The sequence below is a fragment of the Eubalaena glacialis genome, chromosome 2 (genome assembly GCF_028564815.1).
Source record: "Eubalaena glacialis isolate mEubGla1 chromosome 2, mEubGla1.1.hap2.+ XY, whole genome shotgun sequence".
NCBI classification, from domain to species: domain Eukaryota; kingdom Metazoa; phylum Chordata; class Mammalia; order Artiodactyla; family Balaenidae; genus Eubalaena; species Eubalaena glacialis.
Genome location: NC_083717.1, coordinates 61808865 through 61821412, shown reverse-complemented (window position 1 = coordinate 61821412; position 12548 = coordinate 61808865). Strand labels below are relative to the sequence as shown.

At 57.9% G+C, this 12548-nt stretch overlaps 1 protein-coding gene across 2 annotated transcripts; it reads right to left on the bottom strand.

The window, feature by feature from the left end:
* Positions 1-19: 19 nt before the first annotated feature.
* On the bottom strand, positions 20-11226 carry MAN2C1 (mannosidase alpha class 2C member 1). 2 transcript variants are annotated; one of them, XM_061180037.1, is made up of 26 exons: positions 11099-11226; positions 10718-10843; positions 10160-10283; positions 8931-9001; positions 7671-7848; positions 7174-7363; positions 5914-6020; positions 5619-5729; positions 5147-5239; positions 4902-5018; positions 4581-4676; positions 4339-4484; positions 3862-3985; positions 3380-3501; positions 3189-3274; positions 2917-3072; positions 2619-2729; positions 2343-2475; positions 1979-2083; positions 1721-1877; positions 1486-1629; positions 994-1103; positions 813-892; positions 530-678; positions 333-442; positions 20-260 (listed from the first exon to the last, which is right to left on the bottom strand). In XM_061180037.1, the coding sequence occupies exons 1-26, from the start codon at positions 11197-11199 to the stop codon at positions 134-136; spliced, it is 3174 nt and encodes a 1057-aa protein (XP_061036020.1). In that variant the 5' UTR covers positions 11200-11226; the 3' UTR covers positions 20-133. The 2 variants fall into 2 exon arrangements, with proteins under 2 accessions (XP_061036020.1, XP_061036019.1); XM_061180036.1 differs by having other exon boundaries at positions 2343-2437; positions 2619-2716.
* Positions 11227-12548: the final 1322 nt, after the last annotated feature.

Sequence of the window (12548 nt, the reverse complement as noted above, 5' to 3'; positions counted from 1 at the left end):
GCAGGGGCTACCAGCAGGGTTCCTGAGGCAAGCATTTATTGTTCAAGAGGTAACTGATCCTTGCTTCAGGCTTGGGAGGCAGAAATGAGGAGCCCCCAAAGCCTTCCACAAACAAAACCCCACGCTCAGGGACTCAGCGCGGTGCAGGCTGCAGCACGAGCAACAGGGACTGCACTTGGAAGGGAGAAAAGGTGAGCTTCAGGCGGCTGTCCCGAAGGGGCAGGGGGCCAGCAGGGTCACGGCGCTCCAGGAGGTCACAGCTGGAGAACAGGACGGACCATGAGCGCCCCGCGAGGGCAGGACTCCCACTCCCACCCCGCGCCCCCACTCACAGGACGGCCTCCTGAACGGGCAGCGACGTGTGCAGCCAGCAGTCCACGTGGCTGCCGTGGGCCTCGTACAGCCTCAGGACCAGCTTGCGGCCCTGGAGGCTGGTCTCCGCCTAAGGAGGGAGGTGGGTGGTGGGCGGGGCCGAGGGCGGGCCCAGCTCGGGACCCCAGCCCGCTCCCCGCACCCCACCGGCCCTTGCCTGCTTGACGGTCTCCAACACGACTGCGGGCGAGGACACTGAAAAGGCGCTCCAGGCGGCGGCGGGTGCCGGGCCCGGGGCGGGCAGCGCCAGCAGGGGGAAGTTGAGGCTGTAGGCAGCGGGGATAACGCCAGCGTCCTGGAAGGACCCTGGGCCCAGACCGGAAAGGGACGCGTGGTGTTAAATGAGGGTAGGGGCGTGGGACTGCTGGAGTGCTCCCCACTTACCGTTGGGGCAACCGAGGCTGAGAGGGGCAGAGAGGTATCGGGGCCGCAGCACTCACCCTCATGCGGCATCAGCGCGTAGGTGAACTCGTGGCGCCCCATGTCAACCGTGGAGTCAGGGGACTTGGGCGCCCGCAAGCTGGGGTGGGGAGGGTGGGTAAGGGCCAGGCTGGAGCCGCTGAAGTTCTGTCTTGGGAAGACCGCGCTCCCATACCAGTCCCCGGGAGGCACCCCACTCACAGGGAGAGGCTGAGGACGCTGCCTCGTACTGACGCGCCATACTTGCAGTCATTGAGCAGAGCCAGCCCAAAGCCGTGCTCTGACAGATCCATCCAGCGATGGGCCCACACCTGGAGGGTAGATCAGAGACCCCTTTGGCAGCCCCGCCTTCTCCTCGTGCTCCAGAGCTCCTGTCAGTAGACTGAGGGACTCTCTGGGACCACACGATTGAATGCCAGCTCTCACTACAGGAGGCCCTGGGCACACCACACACTTGTCTAAGCCCCAGTTCCTCATCTGGGAAAGGGGGATAAGAGTACTTACCCCACCTAATGGGCATGAATATCAGACTAAACAGAAAGCATTTAGCACCATGCCTGGCATACATGTCAGGAACAAGCAAATACTGATCATCATCTCCTCCTCACCCCATACCACACAGCTAGTCTCTCCCCAGCCAGGGAGGATCCAAACCCTCCACCACACCCCGCCCCACACCACCCCACGTCAGACCTCAAATCGGGCCCAGTCCCAAGAGGTGTTGTAGTGGGTGGGCCGCTGCAGATGTCCGAACTGGACCTCAAAGGTGGCCTGGGGGCTCCGCACACGGGCAGGGAACTCCACCTTCAGGAACTTGTGGGCCTCGTGCCAGTGCACCTGTGGGGGGTGGAGGCAGGGGTGCAAGGGGAGGGACCCCTCCTCACCAGCCACACCCAGGGAAGATACCCACCACCCTGCCCCCTCCTACCTCGGTGTGGAAGCGGACATAGGGGCAGCCGACGTCCAGCACAACCTCTTGGCTGAGCCGACTGTTGGGGCTGATCTGCAGCAGAAACCAGGCACTGCCCCGCATGCCACCCTCAGTGCCCACGGCCAAGGTCCCTGCCTGGCCCAGCACTGGCTTCCTGTGGAACAGGGGAGGGAGGCGCTGAGCCAGGACGGCCTGGCGGAGGGGGCCCAATACTCTCGTATCCCACGCCGCCCCCGAGTCCTGCCCACCCCGCACCGTGTTTCTAGGTGGTAGTCCATGACGTCCCACGCGTCCCAGTACAGGGGGACATCATCAAACAGCACAAACTGGTTCCCCACAGCACCCTCAGCAATGGCCTCCCTGGAAGGACACGGAGACTGGCGCTTTACAACTGTATGACCGTGGTCTCTCCAGCTGTTTGAGGTGGGTGGGGTGGGAGGTAGGGTGAGTAGGCCCAGAGGACAGGAGACTCCTAACCCAGCCGGCCCCGTTCCGTGTGTGGGTCCCAGTCCTGAGCCACCTGTGGGCTACTGTGGTCAGCTGTGGCCAGAGGACAGAGGGAATGAGAGGTCTGGGGTCCCCTGCCAGGCACTGGGAGAGGGCAGCGAGGGGTTAGCACCTGCCAGAGGCCACCAGCACCAGAGACGTCAGGCGGCCAGTTGGGTCCAGTCTCACCCGGATGATGCCATTGTCCAGAGTCACAGAACCGTCAGTCTTGGTGGGAGGGGGCCTTGAGGCTAAGTCTGCAGAGGCTTCCCGCCACCAATAGCCCGCCCAACCCCAGCCCCACCCCTGCCTTGCCACCTGCTCCAGGTTGGGGAGCTCAGAACCCCCACATTGTCAGGGACAGCCCAGGACAGCCAGCCCCTGCCCACCGCGATGTGCCAGCACTCACCTCCTGCACTACAAACACAGGCTGCTGGGGCAGCAGGGGCTGCAGTGAGATGGGGGTGGGAGCAGGAGCGTAGCCCATGCCGGGCACTGTCACCAGAGCTGGGGATGAGGCCTGGGCATCAGCGCAGCCTCCCTCACCTTCCAGGAACCATACTCGGGGAGGGGTGGGGGGGTGAGTATTACTAGTACTCTCTAGCCTGGGGCAACCCGGGGCAGAGATCCCCAGGGGAATGTCCCCAACTCTCGATTTGGCCTTGATCCCTCCTGCTACAGTAGCCACCCTTCTCCCCAGCTCATACCTAGGCAGTGGGCCCCACCAGGCCTGGGCAGGGCCAACACTTCAGTGCGCTTCCAGGGCAGTGTGTTGACAATGAGGAGGCCCTCAGGACCTGGCTCCCCAGCACAAAGGGCTGCGGCTGCAGCGCTGAGCAGTGTGTTGCCACGGGAACGGATGTCTGGGGAGAGACTGGCTGGTCATGGGTGGGCAGTGGGTCTAGGTGACCCCTGAATGGCCCACAGGAGACACTCTGCCCTGGGCGCTGGAGAGCAGCGGAAATGTTGTCAGCCTCACCTTCGTAGTGGCACATGGCTTCCTCTGCCACCAGCTGGATGCAGCTTCCAGTCACCACATCGTGGAACTGGTTCAGGAGCAGGAGCCTGCAGGGGCCAAGGGCAGGGCTGCGGAAGGCTGGGAGGGAGGGGCAGCCACAGAGGTGTCTGGGGTGAGGTTAATGGGTGGCAGGGGGCAGAAGACAGGCTGACCTCCAGAGGTCCTGCAGCTGGGCGGCCGGGTAGAGGAACTGGGCACTGCGGGCCAGGGCCAGGCTGCTGAGCAGCTCCACGTCGTGAAGGATCCGCTCACACTCCCGGTTCCCCTTCTTGATCTGAGCCCAGGGTAGGGAGAATTGGTCTAGAGTCTGTTCAAGCATCCCAGGACACCTTCCAAAGCCTTCCCTTGCTCAGAACCCCTGGTGGCTTCCCAGGGCCTCTTGTGAGTTACCTGCCCCAGATGCCTCCCTCCTCTCCCCTCAGCCCAAGCCCTTCCTCTCTCAGGGATGCTCAGTCCTGCCTCCTCCAGGCTGCTGACCACCCGGCTCTTGCACTTCTCTCCTCTCAGCTCCTCCGTGGAACACAAGCCTCTTCCCCCAGGTCTGGGCTGGGCTCTGTCCCCTGCTTCCTCCTCTGACCCTCTGGGCCTCTCAAGGGCACGCCCTCCCCATTTGGCTCAGCAACCAGCTCCTGACCTGGGCATGGGTGGTGTAGGTGCCATTATGTAGCTCCAGGAAGAGCTCTCCGACCCACGTGCACAGCTGCCCCGAGTGGCCCTCCAGCGCCGAGAAGAGTCGCTCCGGAGAAGAGAGCTGCACCCTGAGGGAGACTGCAAGCCTGGGTCTCCCAGCCTGGCCGTGTGATTCACCCTTCTTCCATGCAAGGGTGACAAGAGATCCAGTCCCGACAGAAAGGAGCCACCCCCAGAAAGCTCCCTGTCCACACAAAGCCAGTTCTGGACACCCCAGGAGAGTTTTCTCTCTAGTAGGTTTAAGCCCCGTCCCACCTTTAGGTTTCCCCCCACCCTACCACCAGGGTAGAAGCTGAGAGGAGTCCATGGTCCGGGATTGGAGGGGGACAAGGTTTAGGGGAGGTGTCGGGCCCCATGTTTGAGCAGAAGGAAGGACTAAGGGCAAGGGCGGAGGGTAGGGCTGAGTGAGCCCAGGCCTGACCTGGGCAGCCCATCTGTATTGCACAGCCGCTTCAGGCGGTCCACCATGGTCTGGGTGGGGCCACCACCCCCATCCCCAAAGCCAAAGAGGAAGGCACTATGGTTGGTACGCCCCTTGTCCCGGTTTTTGGCCACAGTCTTCAGCACCTGCACAGGCGGGCTCAGGGTCAGCTTAGGACAGGACACCCAGCCCTCTCCAGCCTGCCTCCCATCCCCGACCTTGGCCACTAGGTGCCCTCTCACCTCCTCCACACTGCCCTGCATCCCATATGAGTCACCAGGCGGGAAGTGGGCCAGCACCCGGGAGCCATCCAGCCCCTCCCAGAAAAAGGTATGGTGCTGCAGGCAGGGAAACAGGTAGAAGAGAGAGGGCAGAGTCAGGGCTGAGGCAGAGCCGGGCCTCCTAGACCTGCCCCTCCTGTTGTGTGACCCTGGGGGAGGCATGCCTTCTCTGGGTCGGGGTTGGGTGGTTTGTCCAGGGCCCCTCAATCAGCCTGGACGGAGATGTATGGGCCCGGTGGGACCCAGGCCCACTCTGAGCCTGGTTCCTTGGGGCCTGCTCACCGGGAAGGAGTTCACCAAGTTCCAGCTCAGTTTTTGGGTGAGGAAGCGCCTGATGCCACAGCTGCGCATGATCTGTGGGAGCTGCGCTGAGTAGCCGAATGTGTCTGGCAGCCAGAACTGCAGGGAAAGGGCCTCTGGGCACAGGAACCGGGGCTCTCGGCAGCGCGGCCACAGCCTCAGCCCCTCATCACTCAAGGGCAAGCTGCAGCCCCACGCGCCTGCAGGCGCAGCCGCTCCCAGCCTACCTCGGAGCACATCTTCCCAAACTCCTGCAGGAAGAAGCTCTGTCCCTGCAGGAACTGCCTCACCATGGCCTCTCCACTGGGAAGGTTCCCATCCTGGCAGTGAGGGAACAGGGAAGCAGCCGGGGTCAGCACCAGGTGGAATGGGCAGGAGCTCAGGCCAACCACCCCGACAGGAGCAGCCAGGGCTCTGACACTGGGTTATAGCCAGTGCCCAGGGAGTGTCCATCTCCTCACTTCAGGCCCACCTGTCTGTCTGCCAGAGGGGAGGTTTCTGGGGCCAGGTCATGCAGACAGTCTGTCACTGTGCTTGAGACCCTCCTCCCCCTTGGAGTGCCAGGCCCTGGAATTCCAGGGACTGATAAGTGCTGCCGCGGAGGGGGCATGAAGGGCCTGCAGAGAGTCACCAGCAAAGCCGAGGAGAGAAGCCCATGATGGTATGGCCTGAGGCTGAGGGGCTGCAGACTGCACTTACCATCTCCACCCAGGTGCCCCCCACGGGCACAAATTGCCCATGGCAGGCGAACTCCTGGAGCCGGGCATGCAGGCTAGGGTAGTGGCTCTTCACCCACGCGAGCTGCTGCGCCTGTGGGGCAGATGAGGCGGAAGCTGGGCCAGGGGCGACAAGAACCCCACCCAGGGCTGAGCACCTGGGGCCCAGTGGGTGGCTGAGGGTGAGGAGCCCTGCCCCTCAGGCCCCAGAAGCCCTCGGAACCTCACACTAGCGCCCGTTGGGCTCCAGGTACCACCCGCACAGCCGTCCCTCTGACCTGGGAGCAGACAAAGATGAACTCAGGATTCCGCTCCATGAGCTGAACGACTGTCACCCAGCTCCGGGCACATTTCCGCACGGTCTCCTTGAAGGGCCAGAGCCAGGCTAGATGGGGAGGAGGGTGGAGGATAGGAGAGCAGCAAGGTCCCCAGTTCCTCACAGATCTCCAGCCGCACCCCTGCCCCCCAGCACCCAACCAGGCCCAGCCTGGGCCTCCAGAGGGTCATCCTAGCCTTCCGTCCATCCCAGGCCCTTTCCCTGCAAAGTCCTGTGGCATCTCTCCTGAGCTGTCACTTTACATCACTCTTGCAAGGTAGGAGTAGAGACTGGGGAAAGGAGGTTGGCTGGGGCTATCGGATCAATTTTACATCAGGAAATGGAGGCCCCAGTCCCTGGAATAGCCTTACTCTGAGGTTTAGACACCCCCGAGAGGATCCTATAAGAGGTAGCAGGGGTTGGCCCTTCCCCTGCACGCACATTGAAGGATAGCCTGGAACAGAGGGCACAGCTTCCTGAGACGGACCTGCCGGGGCCAGCCGTCCTGCGTGAGGCACTACAGCCTCTTGCAACCTCTAGGCCTCAGTTCCTTCTTTACCAGCCCAGAACTCTACATCCCATGCTTTGGCACAGCAGAGAAAGCCCTTGTTCTGTGGGTCAGAAACTTTAGCTGCATCAGAATCAATACCTTGGGGAGTTTTTACAAAATGTAATTTCCCATAAGCCTCACAGACACTGCAGACTTATCAGGTTCAAAACTGACCTCCTGATCCTCCCCAGGAAACCTCCCCCTGGGCTTCAGTCCCCATCTCAACTACTTCCACATCACTCCTATCTGAGGACTTGGGCACTTGTCAAATTCTTACTCATCCTCACTCTGTTCAAAGGTCATCTCCTCCGAGAAACCCTTCTTGAATCCCCCAGACCCAGCTGGGTTAAATGCCTCTTCTGGGCTCCCCAGCCCCCCATCCTTCCCTCCATCATGGCAGCAACTGTGTCTGCCTATTTTGTGATCATCAGTCTCTATAATCCTACCCCAACCAATATCTAGCATGGGGCCACACGGGGCATCAGATTTTGTTAAAAGAGTAAATGAAGCCACATCTAGCAGAGCCTACAGTCCATTCCCCTTTCCCCAGGGAAAACTGAGGTCCAAGAGGGGCAAGAACTTGATGTGGATCACACAGTGCTTCCAGGGCACAGCCAGGTCTTCGAGGCCACTCCTGCCTCCCTGAACCAGCCCAGCCAGCTGCTGCCCTACCTGTGTCAATGTGGCAGTGCCCCAGGGCATGGATGGTATGCTGGCTTTCACCCCCACGTTGGTCAAAGAACTTGGAGGCCAGGGCCTGGGCCACTGGGAAGGTCTCCGGCTGGGCGGGGTCACATACGTTCACCATCTGGTTGGCTGTGTACAGGGCCATGTAGCTGCGCTGGTTGTCCTCCCCGAGGCCCTGCAGCAGGGTTCTGTCCCTTAATCCCCATCTCAAGCAAGCAGTCTCCAAAATTAGACCCCAGCTGATCTCCCACGGGTTCTCAGCAGAGTTGCTCCCTACCTCCAACCCTGTGCTCCTGCTGGTCCCCCTGCTCAGCACTGTCTCCTTCCTCCCCTTTACACAGGGAAATCCTCTCAACACTCAGGCAGGCATGAAACACCCTCCCTATTCTGGATTCCCAGAGCCCCAACTATCTGACCCAAGAAACAGCCTGCCTGGAACAGGGCTCTAGAGGGTGACCAGGTGGCGCGGGGGTGTCGAGTACCTTGGCCATACCCAGCAGCAGCTCCAGATCCACCAGGAGCTTGTGGACATCCCGGTGGAACACGGCCAGCTCAGCCCGGCTCACCTGGAACATCTTCTCTGGGTCAGGGGCTGCGATCATGTGTCCCTTCCCGGCCCCCAGGAGCCCATTGCAGGCTACTTCCACATAGAGGGTCAGGCTACAAATGTGGGGAGGCAGCCTCAGGCCAAGGGACTGGCAGAGGACTCTGGGGCTTGGGGAGGGAGGACCAAAGAGGCATCCAGCAGACCCCTCCCCATTCACCCCCAGGATCTACCACCCAGAGGATCTCACAGTTATGCCAGGTGCGTGTGAGAGAGGGCCATGGTAGAAACAACAGACTACACCAGACTCTGCTGATGAGTGTTCTGCCTTGGTTGGGGAGAATAAGTAGCCAGGTTTGGAACCATGTGAATTATGCTGTTGTTTAGACTTTTATTTCCAAAGCTGTCTTTACAAAGCACTGCCTTGGTCTCAGAACCCTCTTTGCCCATTAAAAACATGTTTGGATCTCCCAGGTCCGGTCTTTCAGAACAAAGGTCCATCAGCCAACATGGGCAGGCCACTGTTTGGAGAGCATGGTGGGCTGTGGTGCTGTTCTACTCAGTCTTCAGAGAGCAAACATGACTTCCTTCGGGAAGCCTTCCATGACTCTCCTCTTATCCCTCTCCTTAGTCTAGAACAGATTTCTTATGTTGAAAGGTCTTTCTTTCAAAGCCCTCATCAGTTTTGCAATTATATAAGTGTATGTGAGTCCCCCTTGCTGTCAAGAATCACATCATTCACCCTCACAGTCCCAGTGCCTGGAAACATCAGATACACAACGTTCAATAAATATAATACCTAAGAAGAGTTTTTGATGGTGTCATAAAATGCACATTATAATATGGATTTTTTAAAAATCAGGTTAAAATATCAAAGAAATACAACCTCAACTAGTAAAAACTACATTTGAAAGAATTCCTGAGAAGAATGTTGAGATGTTAATAATGGGCATCACTAAGTGGTGGGATAATGGGAGTTATTTACTTCTTGTTGCTTTTCTGTATTTAACCCAAGAACGAAAACACTATCTTTATAGTCAGAAAAATCCTGCTTTTCAAAAATAAACTATGAGAGTTGAAGATGGTTGTACTGAAAGTGGGTGTGTTTCTCAGATCGTTCTGGGCCTCAGCTCCTCCTTGCCCACTGGTGCTCCCTCCCCTACAGCACTGGTCAACCACAGCACAGGGACTCACTCACCTCCGGGGGTCTTCTTCCCCCAGCTTGTCAGTCAGGACATAGCTGGTCTTCTCCCCCTCTTTGGTCAAACCCTGGTGGGGAGTGCAGTGAAAGAGACAGGACCTGAGGCTTGTGAACAGCTCAGATGAAGTGTAAGCTGAGGGAGGCCAGGCCCCTCTACCGGGTCCCTAGCACTGGCTCCTCTCTCCCAGACAAGGATTGACAAATCAGGGACCTCTGGTAGCAGGTGCCCCAACCCCCATGGCAGTCGGTGCCATGACCACCAAATGGCACCTATTTGCCAGCAGAAAAGCCACTGGTCTTGTGGAGTCTTGGGGAGGTATCAGGTCCTTGGTGGCTTCTGGTGGCCTCTGTACCCCTGAATAAGCATCTGAAGGGAAACTCTATGAAGTCAGGGACAGGTTTACCTCATTCTCCACTATATCCCCAGTGCTTAGCACAGGGACCTGCCAGAGAGGGCACTCAGGAGACATCCGCTGAGCCAGTGAAGGGAGGGAGGGAGGGAGGGAGGGGTCTGCCATCTTTCTGTACAGGAAGAACAACAGTCCTGACCTGAGACTGAGGGTTAGTCAAACTGAAATGGAAGCTGTGTGAACCTGAGCAAGTGTGTAACCTCTATATATCTCAGTTTCTTAGTCTGTAAATGGCCATAAAGACCTACCACATAGGATTATAAAGGTTAAACCTATTAAGGTTGGATGCATAAACAAGGTACTTAATAGTGGTTATATCTGGGGAACTGGGGGTGAGGTAGCAGGGAGATATCCATTATTTCAGGTCAAGAGGACTTTTTAAACTTTATACTATCCAGAACTGTTTCAAAGTCCCCCTCCCCGACTGCCATAAGCATATATTACATATGATAAAAACCAGTTTATTTAAAACTAAAAATAAAAAGCGATATAGTCTGCAAAGTCACTAGTCTGGCACCTAGTAAAGGGTTAATAAATGGATCTGCTGTATATATTATTGTATTTGATTAATAACTATTTTCATCCCAGAATGGGAGGGTGACCAGTCAGTGGCAGGGTTGGTTTAGTATTAATTATGTTGAGACCCTCAGCAATCCTTTCAAACATGAGAAGGAACAATTACACAGGGGCCCAAGCAACAACTTGTCCAGTCCTGAAATCCTGATACCACCCTGCAGGCTTAGCCACTCAGCTGTGGCTTCTCCAGAGACCAGGGCTGAAATGTGGCCATACCTGACCTAGGGCAGGGCTCCTCACCTGGACAGGTTCCCCATCACGCCACACCAGGCCTTCTCCATCACTTTCCCAGCGAAGGTGAACTTCCTGACCCACCCATGCCTCTGGGATGGTCAGCTCCACCCGGAACCAACAGGTCCACCATCTGCAACAGAACCACTAAGATGGGCCTAGGGATCGAAGCCCTTTCCTTTCAACATACTTCCTTGGACTAAGGGTCAGCAGGGGCTTGAGACTTTCACCAAGTATCTGCATCACAAGGTATTCAGCTTTGATCCACAAGAAAGGACAACAGGGTGTACAGCAAGGTGAGGGAAAGAGGCAGAGAATCAGGGGTCTGTGATTTGTCCTAGAGTGTCCTGCCTAAGGGATGTCCAGGGACTGGGAGAAGGGGGGAAATGAAAATTCTCCCATGAAGTCTTGAGGGATCAGGGATCTGCTCCCAGCAGAGGGTGCTGCTCTGCCCCAAGTGACTGTCTAGGGCAGAGGGCCGACAATGGAGGTGTGGCCCTTAGGGGAGGCGAGTAAGCCGGGAGCGGGGCCCTGTTGGCCACGCCCTCCCACTAGAGCGTTACCCACGTGGGTCCGAAGCTGTCGCCGACCTGCGCGGGGTGGAAATCCTGCTGGACTGCCTCCTGGTAGGGAAGCCTTTCGGGCGTCAAGAAGCTGGAGAGCTCGGCCACTGGGCAGCTGTCTCCGAAGAGCCTGGGCGGGAGGGGCAGGTGGGCACGCGCCCGTGGGCCAGCCGGCGGGTGGGGACTCGCATTCCCTCGATCCACCGCCGGGAGGGCTGCCTCACAGCTCAGTCTCCCCCCACCCCCTCCTCCTGGACCCCAGCCCTTCCCGCGGCGGGCACTTTGTCCCTCGGCCCAGGTGGCCGAAGCTTGGGTTTCCCCCCGGAAGGGAAGGCTAGAGACGCGTGGATGCGGCCGGCCGGCGCCATGGGCGAGGGGGCCACACCTGCCGCGGAGATTACAGTCGGTAAAGTAGAGCGGCGACACGAATTTCTCCACCCGCTCCAGCGTAGTGCGCCAGTGCTTCAGCGCCGGCGCCGCCGCCATCGCCGCGCGCTCTCTCCTCTCCCCGGAAGGCCCCAAACGCTGCCGGCGCGGTCCACGGCCTGGAACCAAAGGTTCCGGCGTCCGAAGGGCGCCTTCCAGGCCCGGGCAGCTTTTCTTGGAACACCGGCGGCTCTGTGAAGTCTCGCTGCTCTGAACTTTGAGCAGGGAGCTGAAAGCTAAAAGCCGCGCTTCCGATGCTCTCCTCTTATCTCGTCCGAGCTGGTGGCCATTTAGGGCAAATCCCTAAATAAAATAGGAAGTTTGACGCTTTGATTCTGCAAAAGGCCTGGGACAGAGACAAGCCGTTAGGCACGACGGGTGGGAGCCTGGGTTGCTGCCGACGCAGGTCACCTATTCTCAGAAGCTGCAAGCGGGAACCTCCTTGCCCTCAGGTCCCAGCCCGCCCTCTGGCTATCTCGAAAACCCGTGTCTGCTTAACGTGGCAACAGCCGGGGCGCCAGGACCGGTGCTTTCAAGCCAATCGGCAGACATGTGTTAAACAGAGAGGGCTTTGCACCCCAGTAACCTCAGCTTCCTCTACTACATGTTTTGTTTTATGTATATGGGTAAGTGCTGCCCATCGCCAGAAACTCCGAAGATTTTGATTTGAGATTGCAGATCACATACATAGAATTCACGATCCTAACAGAATAATGTATTTCCCTACACGGGACTGAAGAGTTCAGAGAAGCCATAATGCCAGAAACACCTCCAATTTCATCCTCACGTTACTCTGCTAATCTGTTGGCAGCTTGTTCCCCCCTCCTGGGAATGCTATGAAGTCCTTGTCTATAAAATCATTACGAAGAAAAGTATATACACAACATGAGCCCTGATATTTTAATGGAAATACTGACCAAGTTTACAACATTTCAAATGCAAATCATAGGGAAAGGTGATTAAGTACAGAATACCAAATGTGATTTAAAATATAACTTCCTGCTATAAGACAGGCTGAGTTGAGCTTGGAGCTCAGATGGCAGGAGGGATATAAATGCTGTTTGTGAAACCCTGGCTGTCGGTGAAGCTCCCCCTTCTTTTGGTTGCACTGGTAGGATGGGGTTTTCTCCTCTATTGACCCCGAAACCCTATCCTGAGCTGCAAGCAGTTGCTCTGGGCATAACCCTATGCAGAGACAGCAATAGCTGGGGCTGCCCCTGGTCAGGTCCCATCAGTACCCCGCCCACCACCCCACCCCCCCACCCCCCCACCCCCACCCCCCCCACCCCCGGCCGTAATTCCAAGTCAACATGGTCTTAAGCAAGCAGAGGTGAGTTACTGCTGGGAAAACCTGAAGATCTTCCCCCCCAGTATCACTCCATCTCCCAAGTCAGGCATTGCCCCAGCTT